Source organism: Mercenaria mercenaria, chromosome 9 (assembly GCF_021730395.1).
Source record: "Mercenaria mercenaria strain notata chromosome 9, MADL_Memer_1, whole genome shotgun sequence".
Taxonomy (NCBI): Eukaryota; Metazoa; Mollusca; class Bivalvia; order Venerida; family Veneridae; genus Mercenaria; species Mercenaria mercenaria.
The window spans coordinates 23,861,914-23,882,441 of NC_069369.1; the positions used below are offsets into that span (position 1 = coordinate 23,861,914).

Genomic DNA, 20,528 nt, shown 5'->3' on the forward strand with positions numbered 1-20,528 from the left:
CACAATCATCATATTTCATGAGCAATACCACAAGATTTAGGGGACAGCTTGACCAATTTTCAGATAAGTGAAGCTATAATCTGTATCATATGACAGAGTTGATGAACAATTTAATAAAGAGCTTCTGACAAGATTAGAAAGTTTATGACCATATATCATGGCAGTGCATTTCACTAAATTCTCTATCTTGGTTGATCTGATAACAAATGTTTCATTCAATATACTTTTCATGGGAAAAGTATCGATTCTGTAAGATTAAAGATATTATTAGACCCATTTTCATCAAATTTGAAAAAGATTGTGTCTATGAAAGTATAAAATAAAAAATCTTTTTTTAATGTTTGTGTGTATAAGCAGTACATGTGTAGCTTAGCACAGTCTCTGTACTATGATATATGACTAAAGAACTGGAAATTTCTATGGCAGCCACTTTATTGTTATGAACTTAAAATGAAGTATTTTCTTTTTAAATTCTACCTGTGCACGGCTTGACAAATATACCCATTTCCATTTGTAGACACTAATAGAAAACAGCTGCTGGCGAGTAGTCATTCTTGTCCTGCATGATACTAGTAGGTGCACTTTTTAACCCCTCCCCCTCCCCCACAAAAAATAAATAATGATAATTGTTTTTCCATATTCTGTCAAAAGATTTAATCTATGTATTTGATAAACATGGCAGAACCTCCCTTTATGTATTCTACTGTATAAGTTCATGTGTTATATCAAATGTTTTTCTAACTATTTAATTATGCATATTCTGTATGGTGGACGGACGTTTTGGCCACAGACGTTTTGACCTAGGATGTTTTAGCCAGGCAAATTTTCTTGATAGGACATTTCGGCCTAAAATAATGGTTCCATTAACATGCAAAATAATGGTCTGGAGATTATCCTAAAGAATGTTATAGGAGAGATCGTGTTTGTATACAAATTCTATTTTTAGAACTGATAAGACAATGATCGGGTGGGCAGAAGCCGACCGTCCATGTTTTTTGTAAACAGTGATGTTTTTCTAAAGGTCTAAACTTTCTTAAAACACAAATTACATAAATAATTTTTTGATCAATGGAAAGGTTATAAAACAAGCAATTTATTGATTACTTTTAATTGTTATTTCGAAATAAAATGGATTAATTATGAACGCTTAACTTACACTGTTTTTCTAAAGGTTGTGAAAATCACTACGCCGCTTTTAAAATTATATGTCATTTAAAACGGTTATTCATTGAAAAAAGATATTTGGATACAAAAATATGAAGATTGTTAGTATTTCAAATCTTTTTGAATTTTGAAAATCCATAAATGAGCAAAAAAGTTATTAAAAATTAAAAATTCTGATGCAATACGCAAACGGTGTTAAAATCATTTGTTTTGCCAACCACCAGATAAACAGATGTTAACGCGTGACGTCACGGCGATCTCTCCTATAGTATATAAATATAATAGTATAACTGATAATAAAACTAACTCATGCCCATCCCTTCCCAAATGTAAAACTCTCTTCAAAGCTAGTATAATAATCATAACCTCAGAACAAGAAGTGGGTAAGTGCTTCTTTATGACAATGTAGTTACGCAGTTACCCAGATTTTGTACAGACATGATGAATATTTAACCCTTAACCTGCTGGCGGCAAGTGATTCTGCCTTTGCGACCAGTGCAGACCAAGGTCAGCCTGCACATCCGTGCAGTTTGATCATGGTCTGCACTGTTCGCTATTCAGTCAGTAAATTTTTAGTAAACATCCCTTCAAATGATAAATGGTACTGCCCAAATTGGAAGATGGACCAGTCCATTATAGAAATTTAGCATGGTAAGGGTTAATATTACCTACAGTCAAATGGAAGCATGAATAAAATTGAAAGGTAAATCCATAGATCTGCTACATGACCAAATATAGTAAAGATCTTTCAAGTGGTTCATGAGAGGAAGTTGTGTAAGTAGTTTCAGAAGAGAAAATGTTGACACAGGACAACAGACAACACACACTGGACCATCCTTATCATTACAATTTTAATAACTAAATTTTGTTGGTTTTTTTTTTTCTGGGTGAATAGAATTCTAGAATAACTAAATGCAAATGAAACTTGATATTTTTGCTTACCAACATTTCCTTGTGCAAAGTGTTGAAATCTTGCACGTACCAGGTGCAAAACTGCCGGAACGTCACAGTTGAATTTTTTTTATAATTTCTGTACAGTTAATGTAGCCATACAACTTTCTGTATAGTTTCAAAGTAGCACACTGAACCAAATTTGAGAAATTTTTTTAAAAAAATTGTCTGGTTATAAATGGCCGCAAGTGTTAATGGTCCTATGTTCATATAAAGAATTTCTGAATAAGATAGATTTGCTGAAATTTATTTTTTTCACTAAATCTTTCTCTTTAAGTCTTTCAAATAATCTCCATAATTCAATTTTGGGGTCTTTAGGTGCTCACAGTTTGAATCAACCATTATGCATATATAATTTATGCATCTTGGAAAAGCCACTGAGCCAGTCTTCACTTTAATACTACAAAAAGCTTACAAAATATTGGAAAGGGTGCTGATATTTGCAAAAGGGAGTCACTTAATTCTACTTAATCATATGAGAATATGAATGGACAATCGTGCAAATCAAGCTGCCTGATTGTATTTATTTGATGTGTGTCAAACATCAACACAAATACCATATTTACATGCAGCTGTCTCATTTTAAGAAAATTGTCCAGGAGTCTAAAATTCACCCATTCAACAATCAGCTGAATAGATGCAGGATCTTTTTCATACCCCATGATTATAAACTGGGTGTACAGATAGGGTATAATTTAGTCAGCATCAAACTTACTATATAGACAATGGCAAATCCTGCAGTAAAGAACTAACAACATATGGTGGATAAAAGGATGATTTACGAAAACCCTTGATCATACTAAGATGACAGGTGAAAAAAGCAGGTTTTTTGCTATGGGCGGGTTTCGCATTCAAAATGAGGTTCAGAAGTCGTCTTAAAAAAATGAATACCTGTTGGATTTCAGAAGGATGTGACCCTGTCATTAAAGTCAGAAAGTATGTGGGGTGTAATGGATGAAAGATATTTGTACACAAACGGTCATGACATCTGGTATGAAAATATGTCACACTTGATTCATATTTTCAGAGATCAAAGATTTTCTATCATATAATTAGTAAAAAGTTAATAGTAACTGTCAATTTTTACTCTCTAATAAGACAAACATTCTGAGCAAAACAACATTTATTATTAGTATATTGTTTTACAGCAACTTTAAAGTCAGCAAAGTTGAGCTTTGTTACTGTTAACCTTTACCCTGCTAAATTTCTATAAAGAACTTGTCCATCTTTCAATTTGGAGAGTACCATAAACTGTTAAAAGGGGTGCATACCAAAAAGATCTGACTGAATGGCAAACAGTACAGGTGATCAGACTGCATGGATCATGATTTGTACTGATCACAGAATCAAAGCCAGAATCAATCGTGTCCAGCATGATATGGGTGAAGGACTAACATCTCATTGCTCTATTTATTTAACCAACTAAGTTTTATAACTTTAAATGTCTGTCCTGATAAATTGAATAATTACTTAGTTGCACTGTTCATCAATATAGGCCAAAATTGACCCAGTGCAAATAAAATCTTATCAAATGAATGTATCACCAGACTGTTTACCAATTTTTAACAGAAGTCCACTTCAGAATGCCGTTCCTTCTTAACACTGTTTGTGTATCTTACTGCACCCTGCTCTTCATTTTCTGAAAATATATTAAGTCATCATTTGTAGTTGGGACAATGTTTGTTTTTTCAAACTGTTCTTACAATTTTTGGAGATAAGAATGGCACACAGAGCAGCTACACTGGTAAGGGAACCAAATTATAGCTGCCCGAACTCAGCGGCAATATGACAGCAGATAAACAAGTACAGGAGCCATAATACAGCTGTCATGATAATTTAGAATTAGAATTAGTGGTGGCAGGAACAAGGTGTTGGCAACATTGTGATGGCAGTTATATGCAAGTACTGGAACTGCATCATAGATGCCAGGAGTTCCCAGCATATGGTGGCAGTTATAGAAGTGCTGGAATCATCCTACAGTTCCACTGCAAGGAGTTAGCAGCATTATGACAGCAGTTATACACTAAAGTACAAGAAGCCCACTTTAGTTGCAAGGGCTTTGTAGCATTATGACTGAAGCATTAAAGCAACAGTTATTCAAGTATAGGAACCATACTGCAGCTGCTAGGAGATTGCATCACAATATAAGCGTGTTCATTTGTTTTGCAGAGTATTTCAGTTAAATGAATTCATAATTAGGGCACTAAATGGATCACTTGTAGCAACTAACAATCTCTAATAGTGACTGTACAGTCCTATTAAATCCAAATGGCAAAATAATATTATGATTTTTCCCAAATTTTAAAGCTAATGTTTTTTCAAAATTAAAAGAAAAAAATACTTTAACTTTCATTTGTTATTAATTTTTTTGTCAATAATGTATGAAAACTTAACAACTGAAACACAAGGCAATGAGCCGACTTTAAGTTATTATTGAACTGATCTTGTCCAATTCGTATATTTTATGATGCATTTTTCCTGTAAAGGCATCCCCATCCCACCTTCAAACCCTGTTCATCCCCAAATCAATAGTGGGAAAAACACTTGACTTTCATCCCATAGAATTCTGAGGGACAACTCGATTCTGAGCTCATACAGACCAGGACAGGCTTGTGACAGTTTGTCAAAAAAAGTTACTAGCATGTATTTATCAGAAATAAACCCAACCAAATCTTACATTTCAAAAACATTTCTATTTTATGCCTGTTTCAAAATGCATAAAACTGCTATCAAATGGCCATCAGCCAATAAAATTCCTGTATCACAGGTGGTATATAATTACAATATTATTAACTATTCCTAAACTCCTGTTTTATGATCAGATTTTCACTTCTATTAAAATTTTACAAATACTTTTCCAGCTAATGTTTCCAATTTAATACAAAAATGGCTAAACTCAATAAAAGTCAAAACTCCCTACAGTATAATTATGATGACCGGTCCCATTTATTACTGGGAGTTTGAAGGTCACCAGAAGAAAAGAGGCCGATTTGGGGGCTGGTCAGTATCGGGTCAGGTTATCATGCATCAGTTGCTGGTCACTTCCAATCAATCAATACTCTCAGTGGGAGATTAAGCCCTGTTCAACATCAATTTATCAGCCATGTTTTGAAAGTTTCATATATGTAACAAGATGTTATGAATGGGAACAAGATATTTAACAGATCTGTTATCAATTTAATGTACAATATATTACATGTAAATGTAACATTTTGTTTGAATAGTTTTTCTAAGACCATCAGGGTTACACGTGCACATCTTTAAATACTATTCAAGGTTGCAAACAAGAAGAATATCATTTTTTTAAAGCAACATATATGTGGGGTTCTAAAAAGTATTTATTTGGAATCAAAATGAATTGAAGTGAAAATGAATTGAAGTGTAGTTGGGGAAAATATGTGGAAAAGCTCTCAAGATACTAAAACATTGGTAAAAATTTAACTGTATGTACTACAAAGTTTATTGTACTTCAAAAATAATAATAGTGGTAGTTTAATATTTACATTTCTCTTTGTTTTAAAATGATTCGTCTTCTTTTAAAAAAAAATGATGTGATGTTACCTGAAGGCATACATGTGCGGTCTGAATTTTTTTTTTTCTCAAAACATTTATTTCAAATTGTATCAAAAAATGTATTTTGTTTCACAAGCTTTTAATGTTAATGAGGCAAGTAGTAAATCATTAACCTAATTCTTAACTTTTGATTTTTTAATCAATTTACATCTAGATGTAACATGGTGTGACTGTCCATCTTTTAACTTGTGAAAGAAAAGAAAACACTTTTCAGACTATCTTTCTTTCAGCAGATTTGCAGAGGAAAACGCTGTAAAGAATTGGAATCAAATTTCTGGAATGCCCATAAAACCAATGTCTTCAAGGATCATTTTCTAGATTTGTAGAATGGGCATGTTCACAGGGTATGAGTGATGGCAAATTTCATAGCCCATGAACATAATGGGTCTGGTTTGTACATTTGAGGTTTCTGCATCACTGAAAATATTCCAGTCTCTTGAGAACAACTGAAACTTAATGTGAATTACAGTTCAATCTGTAAAGTGGTTTCTAAATGTCATGCTCTCCCTGGCCATACCAAAGAGGTGAAAGATGGTACTAAATGTTAGCATGTTTCTTTTCTAAAATACTTATGGTACAACTCTTAGGTATCTTGTTTCACAATTGAGCATAAAAATTTGAGTAAGCATGGATGAAAAGTTGAAAGTGATTGAACTGTAGCAGATGAGGATATGGAACAAATTAGTTAGACTTCATTGTGCCTTTTAACATGCCATCTTGCCTTATGTATCCATTTTATATTATGTTTTACCATGTCACAATTCCATGCATACTCATAATGTGGAATATTAATGAAGCAAAAATTGCATCTTGCTTTGTAACAAATCCATACTACTATCTGCCAACCTGGTGTCATGATTTTTAAACTGAAATGCTATATTCTGTACTATGCATTTATCTTCATGGCATAGCACTTATAAAATAACATATTGTAATATTACATGCTCCAATGGCGATATTAAAAATTGAAATGTTGCATTTTGCATTCTGACATTACCATTCTACAATGTTCCATTTACCATCTGTTTATGCTTGTTTAGATTTGGCTGACTACTTGCTAAGATGGGTCTGATTGCTTTCCCATTTCTTACACCCATATGTATATCACATAACATGATAAAATGATGACTATACATCCTACCCTCTAAATGACTGGTAACACAAATGGTGTCAACCGATGCTTATAAACATTTATACCAGTAGGTCCATTTACCTGACATAGTCACAACCACTCCCTTATTAACATTAAAGTTTGTCCACTTCCAGATTTAATTAAGAAAATTCATATGAGAGAATAACATAACATGGGGATGGCAGCCAGTCTATTCAAATACATTGTATTGAATTATTCATACATTTCTCATTTTTATGCCGATTTTGAAAATTCTTTCACTACTTTTTAAAATACTTTAAGAAATTCTAGCAGATAGAATTACATGTATAGGAACAACATTGCCTTTCTTTTTAACCGCTGCAGACTAAAAACTATTTCTCACTTAATATCTTCACGATCAGTTTAATTTGTGTCATAATTATACATTTTTTATTCATATCCTTATCAATTTTAAACGTTTCTTTTAAAAAGTGGAATTCTTTTTCTCTGTGTTGAATGGAAAAAGATTTGGATATTCAAATCATGTGTACATCTGGAACAACCTTGGTTATTATTGTGCCGGTATTCAAATTTTCACCAGATTTGATACTGGATTTATTAATCATATAAATAATAAGAAATAAGGTAAAATAATACTTTTAATTGCTGCCATAAAGCACAGTTATGATTTTCTTCAGTTCAGTCTCTTTGTCTGATAATGTCCATAAAGCCACAGATCAATCTGACATCTGTAGCCAATTTTATGCTATATGTTAATGCATTAAATGTAACAACCTGACATAATATCGAAAATACAAAATGTAAAGTATCAATTAAAATGAATTGTAACATGATGCGAATTTTGTCAGGTTTTATATTTAGGAATATACATGACTAAGATAGTTGTGATTATCATAGGATGATGAAACGTGAAAAATTATGCAAGCAAATATTTACAAAGTCAATGTATGTCTGCAAGTCAATAAAATTTACATAATTTAATTCTAGTGCATAAATAGTCAACCTATCCTCTATATATCCTGGTACAACCAGTTTTACATAAAAGGAATTTTTGTGGACGCATTGGTCGAGAGGCTAAGATGCTTTCCTACAGAGGTAAAGGCCCCGGTTTCGATTCCTGACTTAACTACCATTGCTGTGTGTCCTTTGGGCAAGGCACTTTATCACGATTGCCTCAGTTGACCCAGCTGTAACTGGGTACCAGCAAATTACTGGGGGTAAGGTATAACTGGTTTTAACTGTTCTTAAAACTGGGCCGCTCAAAAGCTCTTCAGAGCTTATGTTCACTGTTTCATAAAACGATAGTACAATGACAGTTTGGTCTTGGTTCAACTAAACAAAAAATCAGATTTTCTACAATTTGACTAAAATTTCAAAGATGACAACTGCAGAACCAATCATTAGGAATAAATCTTTAACAGATTTTGTAAAGTTTCCAGCTTTTATCTCACCATTTTAACATGTTTAACAAATTTCTACATAAAGATCTTTTTTTCCAAATCGCCGCTCGTGACCTGTCAAAAGCGTTGAGAATTATGATTGGTTAACGGTAAACGTTCTATGTTAATTGATTGGATAAACTGAAAGCGCACATTGAAGCGTCTAGATACCATGATCAGATTCGGTAAATTGTTTTTTACTTTGGTCTTCTGTTTTAAATACGACAGGTAACAAATAACTGAATTGATATACCGATTAAAAACATGCATTTCCTGTTTTCTTTTCATAGTTACTGTTACGTTAAACAGCGATACGCTGAGATTGTTGGAGTTTTCAAGTAGCTATAATTCGGACTAGTCCAAAATCTGGATGAAACTGAAAGATCCGCACCTCTAGAATTCGGATTTGATTTAGCTTGTTTTACCTTGATTTTGTTGGCTGTTCAATGAGCGTAGTGGTGGCCCAATTGAAATCTGTTGCTTTTGATAAAAAAGTGGTTCCACAGGTGCCATGCACGTGATTGATGTATTGACTAGTCTAAATAATGAGACCTCGGGCAGACCGATTTTACATTTTGATATTTTACGTTGTCTACCTAGAGGTCTCAACCAGAAACAATCAAAACTGTGGTGGAAACTGTGGTCAATTGACATTACGATTTATCAGTAGTCACGATTTTTCTTTAGCCCTAACTGCTTACCTGTTGTTTTAAATCATAAATAGTAAATAAAAAACATAAGAACAGGACATATTTATCAAGAATTTCTGTTGTAAAAAATTTAAACCTCTAACGTTTCAATCGTCTTCATGTAACGGCGGTTGGAGGCGTGACCAATGAAAACGCTTCGTGTAGTAATGTATTTACCGGTGATCGGCCATTTTCCAATATGTAGTACACTCGTGTTAAACCTTGGCATTTTTTTAACTGCCATAGTTCGAATTTTTCTCAAGAAATCTCGGTAATATATACATCATTGAAAAGGAAAAATTACAGGCTTTCTATGTATGTATTTCTTTTTTTTATCCGTTGTATTATTATAACATAATTCCCGCCCAACGGATTGCATTGGATGTTACTTACGCAAAGAAGAGGACAGTGCTACCACATTCTTTACCTTTTCTGGTTTGTACTCGGAGGTGGATATCGACAAGTCAAAATAATATAACGATATTCAACTCTCGAGTACAATTATTTGGACTAATGTATTGACCTACTGAAAGGGCTGTCCAACATGACCTTCTAAGAGGACTCCGTCCCAGCTACAAAGTATCGCCAAATGAGGGACTTGAGCAATGTCGGCGGGGCTCCTTGCCATGGTACTGCCACTGAAGTCGAACTGGTCATGTCTAGTCTAAATAATAGGATGTTTTGGGACAGCGTGATAACTTTTGACTGTTAAAATTGCTGTCTTGTCACATCCAAACTTTTTCTGCATATTTCTGTTAGTAAATCCCCAATGAAATCCATTGGGAACATTTTCTGTTACAACATGTACAATGTATTTATAATGATTAAATATCAGATTATAAATTCATGTTGACATTTAAGCATAAAATTGTCTCACTGACATTTTTTGAATGTATATTTTAACTTGAAAGAAGATTCAAGTTTGAATATATTTCATGCTTAACATCATATTGCTTTTTTGTTTTCATATTTATAATTGATGAAGAGATTCAACGCATTAAAAGTTTGAAAACTTATTTTGTATTTTTGAACATTTCCACTCTAAATAACTTTGAAAGCATTTGTCCAATATTAAAATATGTTGCAAAAATGGAAAGAGCATAAAAAATGCCATAAGACTGCAAAGTTTAATTGAGGTATCTTGAAAATTAAAAAAAGTTATGACAACTTGAGGGAAATGTTCATTCTTCTTGGGTCCGCTAACATGCGCAGTATTTTCTCATTACAACAAAAAAAAGTCCAGAAAAATGCTCGATTTCACAAACTTCAAATTGTCATAACTTTTTTATTTTTTCAAAATATTTTAAAAAACTAAAAAGTTCTGTGTTTGTCTGATCTGTCGCTTGAAATATGCAAAAAAAAAAAAAAATCCATTTTCAACATAGTTTAAGAATTGAGTGTGCTGGTTGCTAATATTTTGTGTTTTGTGTCTGCAATTTTGTGTCATCAGCAGTCCGCTGTATATTGAAGCTGGTGTCAGGGTAGATATCTCCTTGCACCTGTTCATATCATATTTCTGAAGATTTAAGTTTCTTATCTAAAATTATGAGTAATATTTAACCCATTTGAAGTTTCTACATGACATGAGTATAAATGCTTAAAGGTGGATAATCAGATTTTGGCCATGTAACGGATTTGTTCGAAACTTTAGCATCTGATCATTTACACTCATTTATGTTCACTTAACACTTAATACAAATTAGATTGTCACTGGAGGTATTTTTAAAATTTCATTTTCCTATCCTGGTTGCCCAACCAAGATAGAGTTATTTTATCATAAGTATAAATTTGATAAACATACTTTGCCTAAGGAAATGTATAAATATTAGACATATTGTAATATATTTGTAAAATATTTTGCATTAAAAATTATGTATTTAGATGGAATTCATTAGAAACACAAGTTTGAAAAATTATTATTACCTCCCTTTGCCAATCTTGGTTGCGCAACCAAGATAGATTGGAAATAAATGAATTCAGAAGCTACACACAGCTTTAAAACTTGCATTTTGGTTCAGATTGTTCAATTGTTGATATGTCTATCAAATGCAAATGTAAAACTAGACATTGTATCGAAATAAAAAGAAATACCCAGCTTTTTATATACTTTCATATTAAAGGGGAGTAATTACAAAATTTTATAAAAATAATAAAATATACATTTCAAATAGGAATCTAATTCTATATAGTGGGTCTTTTTGTTCCTTAAATAATTCTCTACCAGAATATACAAAAAGTAAAAAATGTCATTAAATGTTAATTAAATGTGATTGACCACCTTTAATTTATTGGCGCAAATAAGTCTGACCAGTATTTTATGACTTTTTTTGTATTTTTTCATGTCTCCTAACAGTAAAATGCAGATACGGGTAAGGCTTAGAGGGATGACAGCTATAAAATATCAGATAATAAAATAAACCATCCTGATAAGCTAAATGAGTAAGGCTAGGTCATGTCCTGATGGTGTGGAAAGTAGCTGGGCACTACTTTTACACCTTTTTTTCCTATCTTTTACTTAACACCATACATCGATAGACTGTTCTACTTCTTACTTTTCCATCAGTTTCTCCTTATATATTTTCTTATTCTTGTGCACCGTCGTAGAATTGTCAAGTCTGACAGTATGATGGACCAATGTAGATGTAGATGAAAGGTGTTAGAATTATTGTCTTTGTGCTTCCAAACAAAGTTCAGCAAACTTTTAAATGAGTTGATGTTTTTAGCTTTCACTGTTTTGGCTGGCAATGAGTTCCAGTTATTATTCTTTGTGTTGTCAATCATGAAAATATTTACGCTTTTTGAATGACAGGATAGGAGTTACTTACCCATCTCTGTTTAGGATCCCAGACAGAACCAAATTAAAATTTATAGTTATTTGTATAGTAATTTATTTATACTTTGCTGTCTTATTTAGACTGTTAAGATGCCAGATCAAGGAGCATTTAGACAAGTAGATGAGAAGCATGTGGCAGTGGAAGTAGAGTTGATGGTTTGGTCACCAAAATTTGATCTTGTTGCTCTGTCCAATGTACAGGGAGAGGTAATACTTCCATTATTTCCCCGTATAAAAGACATATGATTTTACTTTCTTGTAACAAAGGTGTAGGTGTGTTGGAATTTAAAAATACACTCCATCAGGTATTAGCCTATTAGGTTGAAACATAAGCATAATTAATAAGAATTTTATTGTTGGAAATATGTAAAGTACTAGTGTCTTTCATGTAGAAAATAAACAACACGTTACAGCTACTGTAAAAAGACACATAAGAAGTGCATTTGGATTGTCTTATTGCAGTAGCTATCCAGAATTAGATATAGTGGACACTTCTTCATTGTGTTTTAAATCATATTGTTGACCTGTCAGTAAACAGTTTTAGAAATATTTGACTGGTTAATTTTTCAAAGGTTGTGTTGCACCGGTTGTCATGGCAGAAGGTGTGGTCCTTGCCACCTCATAGTGAAGAAGTTAAAGTGAAGGCAATGTCTTGGAGACCAGACGGAAAAGGTTGGTTCTGTTTTCATTAAGGTTCTATTACGTATATTCACCATAGACATAGGGAAGTTGTATTTTGTTAATGTTCTACACCATAAAAATTAATAAAGATTTTGAGTTAAGAACTGAAAATGCTATAAATGTACCATGTCAGAAATTAAAACTTTAGTAGATGTAGTACCGAACACAAAATTAAGCATTCTTGCCTATATATTCTGTTTAAATTGCATAGAAAACAGTTTTGCAGTCTTTGATGTACTGTGATATAAAGGTGTGTTGGGTCCAGAATTTAGATACATCTGCATCACTTTAACTGTAAATTGATTGTTTTATATTTTCATTTAAAGTCTGTTTGTAATGACATCACCAGTTTTAAGAAAAACACCCAGTTGTTCTGAAAAAGTCATTTTAGGTGTTCTGTTGGTAATTTTGCTATTGAAAGTAAAAATAAAAATTGCAAATTGCAAATTTGACATAGGCAACATTTTTTGTTTATTAGCTCACCTGTCACATAGTGACAAGGTGAGCTTTTGTGATCACGCAGCGTCCGTCGTCCGTGCGTCCGTAAACTTTTGCTTGTGACCACTCTAGAGGTCACATTTTTCGTGGGATCTTTATGAAAGTTGGTCAGAATGTTCATCTTGATAATATCTAGGTCAAGTTCGAAACTGGGTCACGTGCCGTCAAAAACTAGGTCAGTAGGTCTAAAAATAGAAAAACCTTGTGACCTCTCTAGAGGCCATATATTTCACAAGATCTTCATGAAAATTGGTCAGAATGTTCACCTTGATGATATTTAGGTCAAGTTCGAAACTGGGTCACGTGCCTTCAAAAACTAGGTCAGTAGGTCTAAAAATAGAAAAACCTTGTGACCTCTCTAGAGGCCATATATTTCACAAGATCTTCATGAAAATTGGTCAGAATGTTTACCTTGATGATATTTAGGTCAAGTTCGAAACTGGGTCACGTGCCCTCAAAAACTAGGTCAGTAGGTCAAATAATAGAAAAACCTTGTGACCTCTCTAAAGGCCATATTTTTCATGGGATCTGTATGAAAGTTGGTCTGAATGTTCATCTTGATGATATCTAGGTCAAGTTTGAAACTGGGTAACTTGCGGTCAAAAACTAGGTCAGTAGGTCTAAAAATAGAAAAACCTTGTGACCTCTCTAGAGGCCATATATTTCATGAGATCTTCATGAAAATTGGTCAGAATGTTCACCTTGATGATATCTAGGTCAAGTTTGAAAGTGGGTCACGTGCCTTCAAAAACTAGGTCAGTAGGTCAAATAATAGAAAAACCTTGTGACCTCTCTAGAGGCCATATTTTTCATGGGATCTGTATGAAAGTTGGTCTGAATGTTCATCTTGATGATATCTAGGTCAAGTTCGAAAGTGGGTCACGTGCCTTCAAAAAGTAGGTCAGTAGGTCAAATAATAGAAAAACCTTGTGACCTCTCTAAAGGCCATATTTTTCATGGGATCTGTATTAAAGTTGGTTTGAATGTTCATCTTGATGATATCTAGGTCGAGTTGGAAACAAGGTCATGTGCGATCAAAAACTAGGTCAGTAGGTCTAAAAATAGAAAAAACTTTGTGACCACTCTAGAGGCCATACTTGTGAATGGATCTCCATAAAAATTGATCAGAATGTTCATCTTGATGATATCTAGGTCAAGTTCGAAAGTGGGTCACGTGCCTTCAAAAAGTAGGTCAGTAGGTCAAATAATGAAAAAACGTTGTGACCTCTCTAGAGGCCATATTTTTCATGAGATCTTCATGAAAATTAGTGAGAATGTTCACCTTGATGATATCTAGGTAAAGTTCAAAACAGGGTCATGTACCTTCGAAAACTAGGTCAATAGGTCAAATAATAGAAAAACCTTGTGACCTCTCTAGAGACTATATTTTTCAATGGATCTTCATGAAAATTGGTCAGAATTTTTATCTTGATAATATCTAGGTCATGTTCAAAACTGGGTCACATGAGCTTAAAAACTAGGTCACTATGTCAAATAATAGAAAAAACGATGTCATACTCAAAACTGGGTCATGTGGGAACAGGTGAGCGATTCAGGACCATCATGGTCCTCTTGTTTTTAGTTATTCTTGAACATATTCATGCCTATTTGGTCAGAACCGATGCAGTGGGCCATATTTTCAGTAAATAGGAAGTCTCAGCTACAAACTCTGGTTTTCATATAATACTCGTTCGGGTTTTAGTAGTGGACCTTTAATGTTTTGATGAACTTTTTCCGGATCTCTGTAATTATACCCCCACCAAACATGTTTGAGGGGGGTATATAGGAGTCAGTTTTGTCGTGTCCCGTCGCGTCCTGTCCCGTCGCGTCCCGAAATCTATTATCTCAGTTATTACCAAATGGATTTGATTCAAACTTAAAATACATGTTCCACTTTATCACCCACATCATTTGACACAAGGTGCATAACTCTTGACACCAAGTTTTCATGAATTATGTCCCCTTTTACTTAGAATTTAAGGTTAATTTTGTTGTATTTTCATTATATCTCAGTTATTACTAAATGGATTTGATTCAAACTTAAAATAGATGTTCCACCTCATCACCCACATCATGTGACACAAGGTGCATAACTCTGACACCATTTTTTTATGAATTATGCCCCTTTTTACTTAGAATTTAAGGTTGATTTTGATGTATTTTCACTATATCTCAGTTACTACTGAATGGATTTGATTAAAACTTAAAATAGATGCTCCACCTCATCACCCACATCATGTGCCCACATCATGTGACACAAGGTGCATAACTCTGACACCAAGTTTTCATGAATTATGTCCCCTTTTACTTAGAATTTAAGGTTAATTTTGTTGTATTTTCACTATATCTCAGTTATTACTAAATGGATTTGATTAAAACTTAAAATAGTTGTTCCACCTCATCACCCAGATGATACGACATAAGGTGCTTAACTCTGACATAAATTTTTTATGAATTATGTCCCCTTTTACTTTAAATTTAAGGTTGATTTTGATGTATTTTCACTATATCTGAATTATTACAAAATGGATTTGATTCAAACTTAAAATAGATGTTCCACCTCATCACCCACATCATGTGACACAAGGTACATAACTCTGACACCAATTTTTCATGAATTATGCCCCTTTTTACTTAGAATTTAAGGTTAATTTTGATGAATTTTCACTATATCTCAGTTACTACTGAATGGATTTGATTCAGACTTAAAATAGATGTTCCACCTCATCACCCACATCATGTGACACAAGGTGCATAATTCTGACACTAATATTTCTTGAATTGTGTCCCCTTTTACCTAGAATTTAAGGTTAATTTTGATGTATTTTCATTATATCTCATTCTGATTGGCTTAGAGCCAAAGGGAAGTAACCTTTTTTAACTTTTGTACTGAGTTTCTTTCCCTTAAATTCCAGGAATTAGTCTATTTTTAGAAATCCTATTTTTAGATTTTCAATATTTTAGGTATTTTTCTAACTTTTTTTATTATAAGTCCTATGTAAAAAGTAAATACATTTTTCTGTGGTAACATGGGTCGGTAAGACACTTTTTTGTATTCACTTTTAGTGTATCTCTAATATTAGAGATTTAATATATTTACTAGTATTACTATGCTAGTATTATACTAGTATTACTTATATGTGGAAGCCCAGGATGAAGTACTCCAAAGTATTTTTAAGATTTCTTATGGTTGCCATTCTTCTGTGACAAGACCGTATGGTGGGGGTATGAGTCACTCCTGTGACAGTTCTAGTTACTTGGTGGATTTGCTTCAAACTTAAAATAGTTATTCCTAATCATCACCCACATCATATTGCTCAAGACACCAATATTTCAAGAATTATCACCCTTTTTTGTGCACTTTCACTCTGTCTCAGTTATTAATAACTGGATTTGATTCAAACTTAAAATAGTTGTTCCGCATCATCACCCACATCTTATGACACAAGGTCTATAACTCTGGCACCATTTTTTCATCAGTTATGCCCCCTTTTTACTTAGAATTTTAGGTTAACTTTGATGTATTTTCACTATATCTCTGTTATTACAGACGGGATATAGATAATTATTCCACATGTATCATTGTCAGAATAATTTGTATATTTGATATATTGATAACATAACACATAAGCACAGATAGTGCTTGACTACCTTTTCATGTTGCCATTGCTATAATTATTGTTGAATTGCTGTAATTAATAGGATTTGGGTCATTTGTGGCTGATTTGGGTTCATTATGTGGATAGCTGGATCCCAGCATCACACATTATGTCATATACAAAAGTTAAAAGGAACCAGATATTTTATAGAGCAAGTACTCGTTGTAAAACGCTATGTTTAAATTTGGACCAATCAGAAACAAGTTCTGTAAATAGCATGTCTGCTAGGGTATAAATAGATAGATAGATGACACAGAGCTCATTCGGTATCCAGTAATTGAAGAAGACACATCGAGGATTCAACTAATAATTTATCCCAGTACCTTGATAAGAAGTTATTGTAACTACACTGTCAGCTAAGGCGGATAAATTATTAAAAAGAAGACGTTTGAAGTTCATAGACTAAAGAAGAGTTGCATAATTTCAACAAGGTTTCGAGCTATAGGGCCAGCGCATAGGAGTTTTAGCTTTTTTATGGTAGTTGAATGCTGTAGATGAAAGCATATATAGGCTGAGCATCGGAAAGCTGAGACAGAGACCTAGAGTTTGGTAATCTACTGAGATAGTAGGAGAGTTCCAGCTTATAGACGGTTCAGCATTATTAAGTACAGCCAAGGCATTGGGGATATACCTATATGATAGTTGAATGCTACATGTGATAGCATATAGGCGCTGAGCATTTCAGGAGTTGGGGCATTCATATAGAGTTGAATCTTCAATTAAGAGGACAGAGGCCGAGCATCTATGCGATAGGACTCGTATGTTGTTGATTCAAAGACATTGTCTGACCGGAACTTCAACAAAAAGACCAGTCAAGTATAGAGTCTCCAGCCTATAGGAGTTTGAGCAAATTATTATGTCTCCCCCAGGAGACATATTGTTTTTGCCCTGTCCGTCTGTCCGTACGTCACACTTCATATCCGAGCAATAACTGGAGAACCATTTGTCCAAGAACCTTCAAACTTCATAGGGTTGTAGGGCTGCTGGAGTAGACGACCCCTATTGTTTTTGGGGTCACTCCGTCAAAGGTCAAGGTCACAGGGGCCTGAACATTAAAAACCATTTCCGATCAATAACTAGAGAACCACTTGACCAAGAATGTTGAAACTTCATAGGATGATTGGTCATGAAGAGTAGATGACCCCTATCGATATTGGGGTCACTCCGTCAAAGGTCAAGGTCACAGGGGCCTGAACATTGAAAACCATTTCTGATCAATAACTAGAGAACCACTTGACCCAGAATGTTGAAACTTCATAGGATGATTGGTCATGAAGAGCAGATGACCCCTATCGATTTTGGGGTCACTCCGTCAGAGGTCAAGGTCACAGGGGCCTGAACATTGAAAATCATTTCTGATCAATAACTAGAGAACCACTTGACCCAGAATGTTGAAACTTCATAGGATGATTGGTCATGAAGAGTAGATGACCCCTATCGATTTTAGGGTCACTCCATCAAAGGTCAAGGTCACAGGGGCCTGAACATTGAAAACCATTTCGGTCAGTAACTTGAGAACCACTTGACCCAGAATGTTGAAACTTAATAGGATGATTGGTCATGCAGAGTAGATGACCCCTAACGATTCTGGGGTCACTCTGTAAAAGGTCAAGGTCACAGGGGCCCGAACATTGATAACCAATTCCGATCAATAACTTGAGAACCACTTGACCCAGAATGTTGAAATGTCATAGGATGATTGAACATGCAGAGTAGATGACCCCTATTGATTTTGGGGTCAGTCTATTAAAGGTCAAGGTCACAGTGGCCTGTTCATGTAAAATCATTTTTAGGAAATAACTTGAGAACCGCTTGACCTACTATGTTGAAACTTAATAGGACATGCAGAGTAGATGACCCCTATTTATTTTGAGGTCATTGATCAAAGGTCAAGGTCACAGGAGCTTGAACAGTGACTTGAGAACCACTAGGCCAAGAGTGTTGAAATTTAGCGGGATGACTGGACATGCCAAGTAGATGATCCCTATTGCAGCCAACCATCAGTGTCTCTTTGACTTTCGCTCCTGACCCCTATTGACTTCTTGCCTATAGGACTTTGCATTGGGGGAGACATGCGCTTTTTTACAAAAGCATTTTCTAGTTGTTAATTGAAGATTGATAGTTTGAAACATTTAGTGATTAGCCTGATCCCTGAATTTATCAAGCTCATAATTGAAATCATTTAAGAATCATTGGTACACGAATCATTTAGGCAAGGTAGCCAGAGAAAAATTTATGTACGAGATATTTGGTCTCACCAGCTATACATTTTAACAAAGGATATTCTACATTGTTTGTCAGCGACTCTATGACATAGTCACCTTAGCGATTGGACCCAATTCATCGTTCAAGATACTAAAGGCGTAGGCACTTTCCTGGGTCATATAACTCGTATCCTGACAATCATCACCCACATCAGTTGACACAAGTGCCGTAACTTTAGCACCATTTTCTTTATGAATTACCCCCTTTTTACTTAAAATTTCAGGTTAAAGTTTTGATGCAATTTCACTCTATCTCTGTTATTACAAAACAGATTTGATTCAAACTTAAAACAGTTGTTTCACATCATCACCCAGATCATATGACAGAAGGGCCATAACTCTTGCATTAATATTTTACGAATTATGCCCCTTTTTCCTTAGAATTTCTGTTAAATTTTGATGCGTTTTCACCATATCTCTGTTGTTACTAAATGGATTTCATTCAAACTTAAAATGTTTGTTCCACATCATCACTTACATCATATGACACAAGGTACTTAGCGCTGGCACCAATATGTCATGAGTTATGCCCCCTTTTTACTTAGAATTTCAGGTTCAAGTTTTGATGAACTTTTGCGCGATCTTAGTTGTTACTGAATTGATTTGATTCAGATTTAAAATAGTTGTTCCACATTATTAGCTACACATGTTATAACACATTGTGCATTTCTCTTGCAGAAATGTTCCATAACTTATGTCCCTTTTACACTTATTTAATGTTTTGATACACTATCTCTATCTCTGTTGTTACTAAATACTTTTGAAATGGACTAAAGCTATTGTCCAGTATCTTCATCCACATTGGAGTCTGTCATTGAACACTCCAGTGACAGCTTCCGCTTTCTCAGATGTGACCACATTGAAAATAGTCAAGCACACAATCTCCTGTGACAGCTCTTGTTTGTATTTAGGGGAGGGGATTTCATTTGGAGGGGTTTCTTGTTTTCAGTGACTCCAGTTGGAGCGATTTCTTGATTTTAGGGATTCTTATTGGAGGAGTTTCATGGTACCGGTACATAATTATTTTAAGTTACAATAAAAACAAAATATTTACCCTTACCATGCTGGATACGATTGATTCTGCCTTTCCGACCAGTGTAGATCGTGATCAGCTTACACATCTATGCAGTCTGATCATGATCTGCACTGTTCTCAGTTCAGCCACGTTTTTTGGTAAGCACCCCTTTTAACAGTTAATTTGAAGATGGAAAAGTTCATTATAGAAATTTAGCAGGGTAAAGGTCAATACTGTTTGTATTTTCAGTGCTTGCTGTAGGCTACACATCAGGTCAGGTGAACCTTTGTTACATAGAGAATGCAGAGGTTCTTCACACAATCCAGTTGGAGAAAGAGATCACATGTTTGTCATGGGTGTGTCAAGTACTCCCTGGGGGCGGGACTTGGTCATGTGACCCATATGCAGAGGATAATACAGAGCTATATCTGCCAAAGCTGCAACCACTGACCAAAAGTTATGGAAGTTTATCTAAAGGGAATGTAGAAGAAAATGTGGAAGATAAAAAGAAATTGAAGGGACAGAAGGAGTGAGTAAACAAAAAAATGTTGTACAAATGCTGTCGTTTGGTTAATTACAATAGCACTGCACTGACAATTTAATTATAGTACTTTAAAAGATAACTGTTTATTTTACATCACTTGAAGA

At 34.2% G+C, this 20,528-nt stretch overlaps 2 protein-coding genes across 6 annotated transcripts in view; one reads left to right on the top strand and one right to left on the bottom strand.

Moving 5' to 3' along the window:
- LOC123546721 (rho GTPase-activating protein 19-like) overlaps nt 1-8,326 on the bottom strand; it is a 37,402-nt gene extending 29,076 nt beyond the window's left edge. For 3 of the 5 annotated variants that reach the window (XM_053551028.1, XM_053551029.1, XM_053551030.1), the window contains exons 1-2: nt 8,254-8,326; nt 3,672-3,754 (exon numbers count right to left, since the gene is read on the bottom strand). The gene's annotated coding sequence lies outside the window, so the exon portion shown is untranslated. Of the gene's footprint in view, nt 1-3,659; nt 3,755-8,253 lie in introns of all 5 variants that reach the window. The other 2 variants (XM_053551032.1, XM_053551033.1) reach the window with 2 other exon arrangements.
- Nucleotides 8,327-8,383: 57 nt separating this feature from the next.
- LOC123546046 (anaphase-promoting complex subunit 4-like) overlaps nt 8,384-20,528 on the top strand; it is a 71,807-nt gene continuing 59,662 nt past the window's right edge. Inside the window, exons 1-4 of the mRNA XM_053550463.1 lie at nt 8,384-8,426; nt 11,845-11,970; nt 12,336-12,435; nt 20,130-20,409. Coding sequence (XP_053406438.1) covers nt 11,854-11,970; nt 12,336-12,435; nt 20,130-20,409 — 497 coding nt within the window. The 5' untranslated portion in view covers nt 8,384-8,426; nt 11,845-11,853. The remainder of the gene's footprint in view (nt 8,427-11,844; nt 11,971-12,335; nt 12,436-20,129; nt 20,410-20,528) is intronic.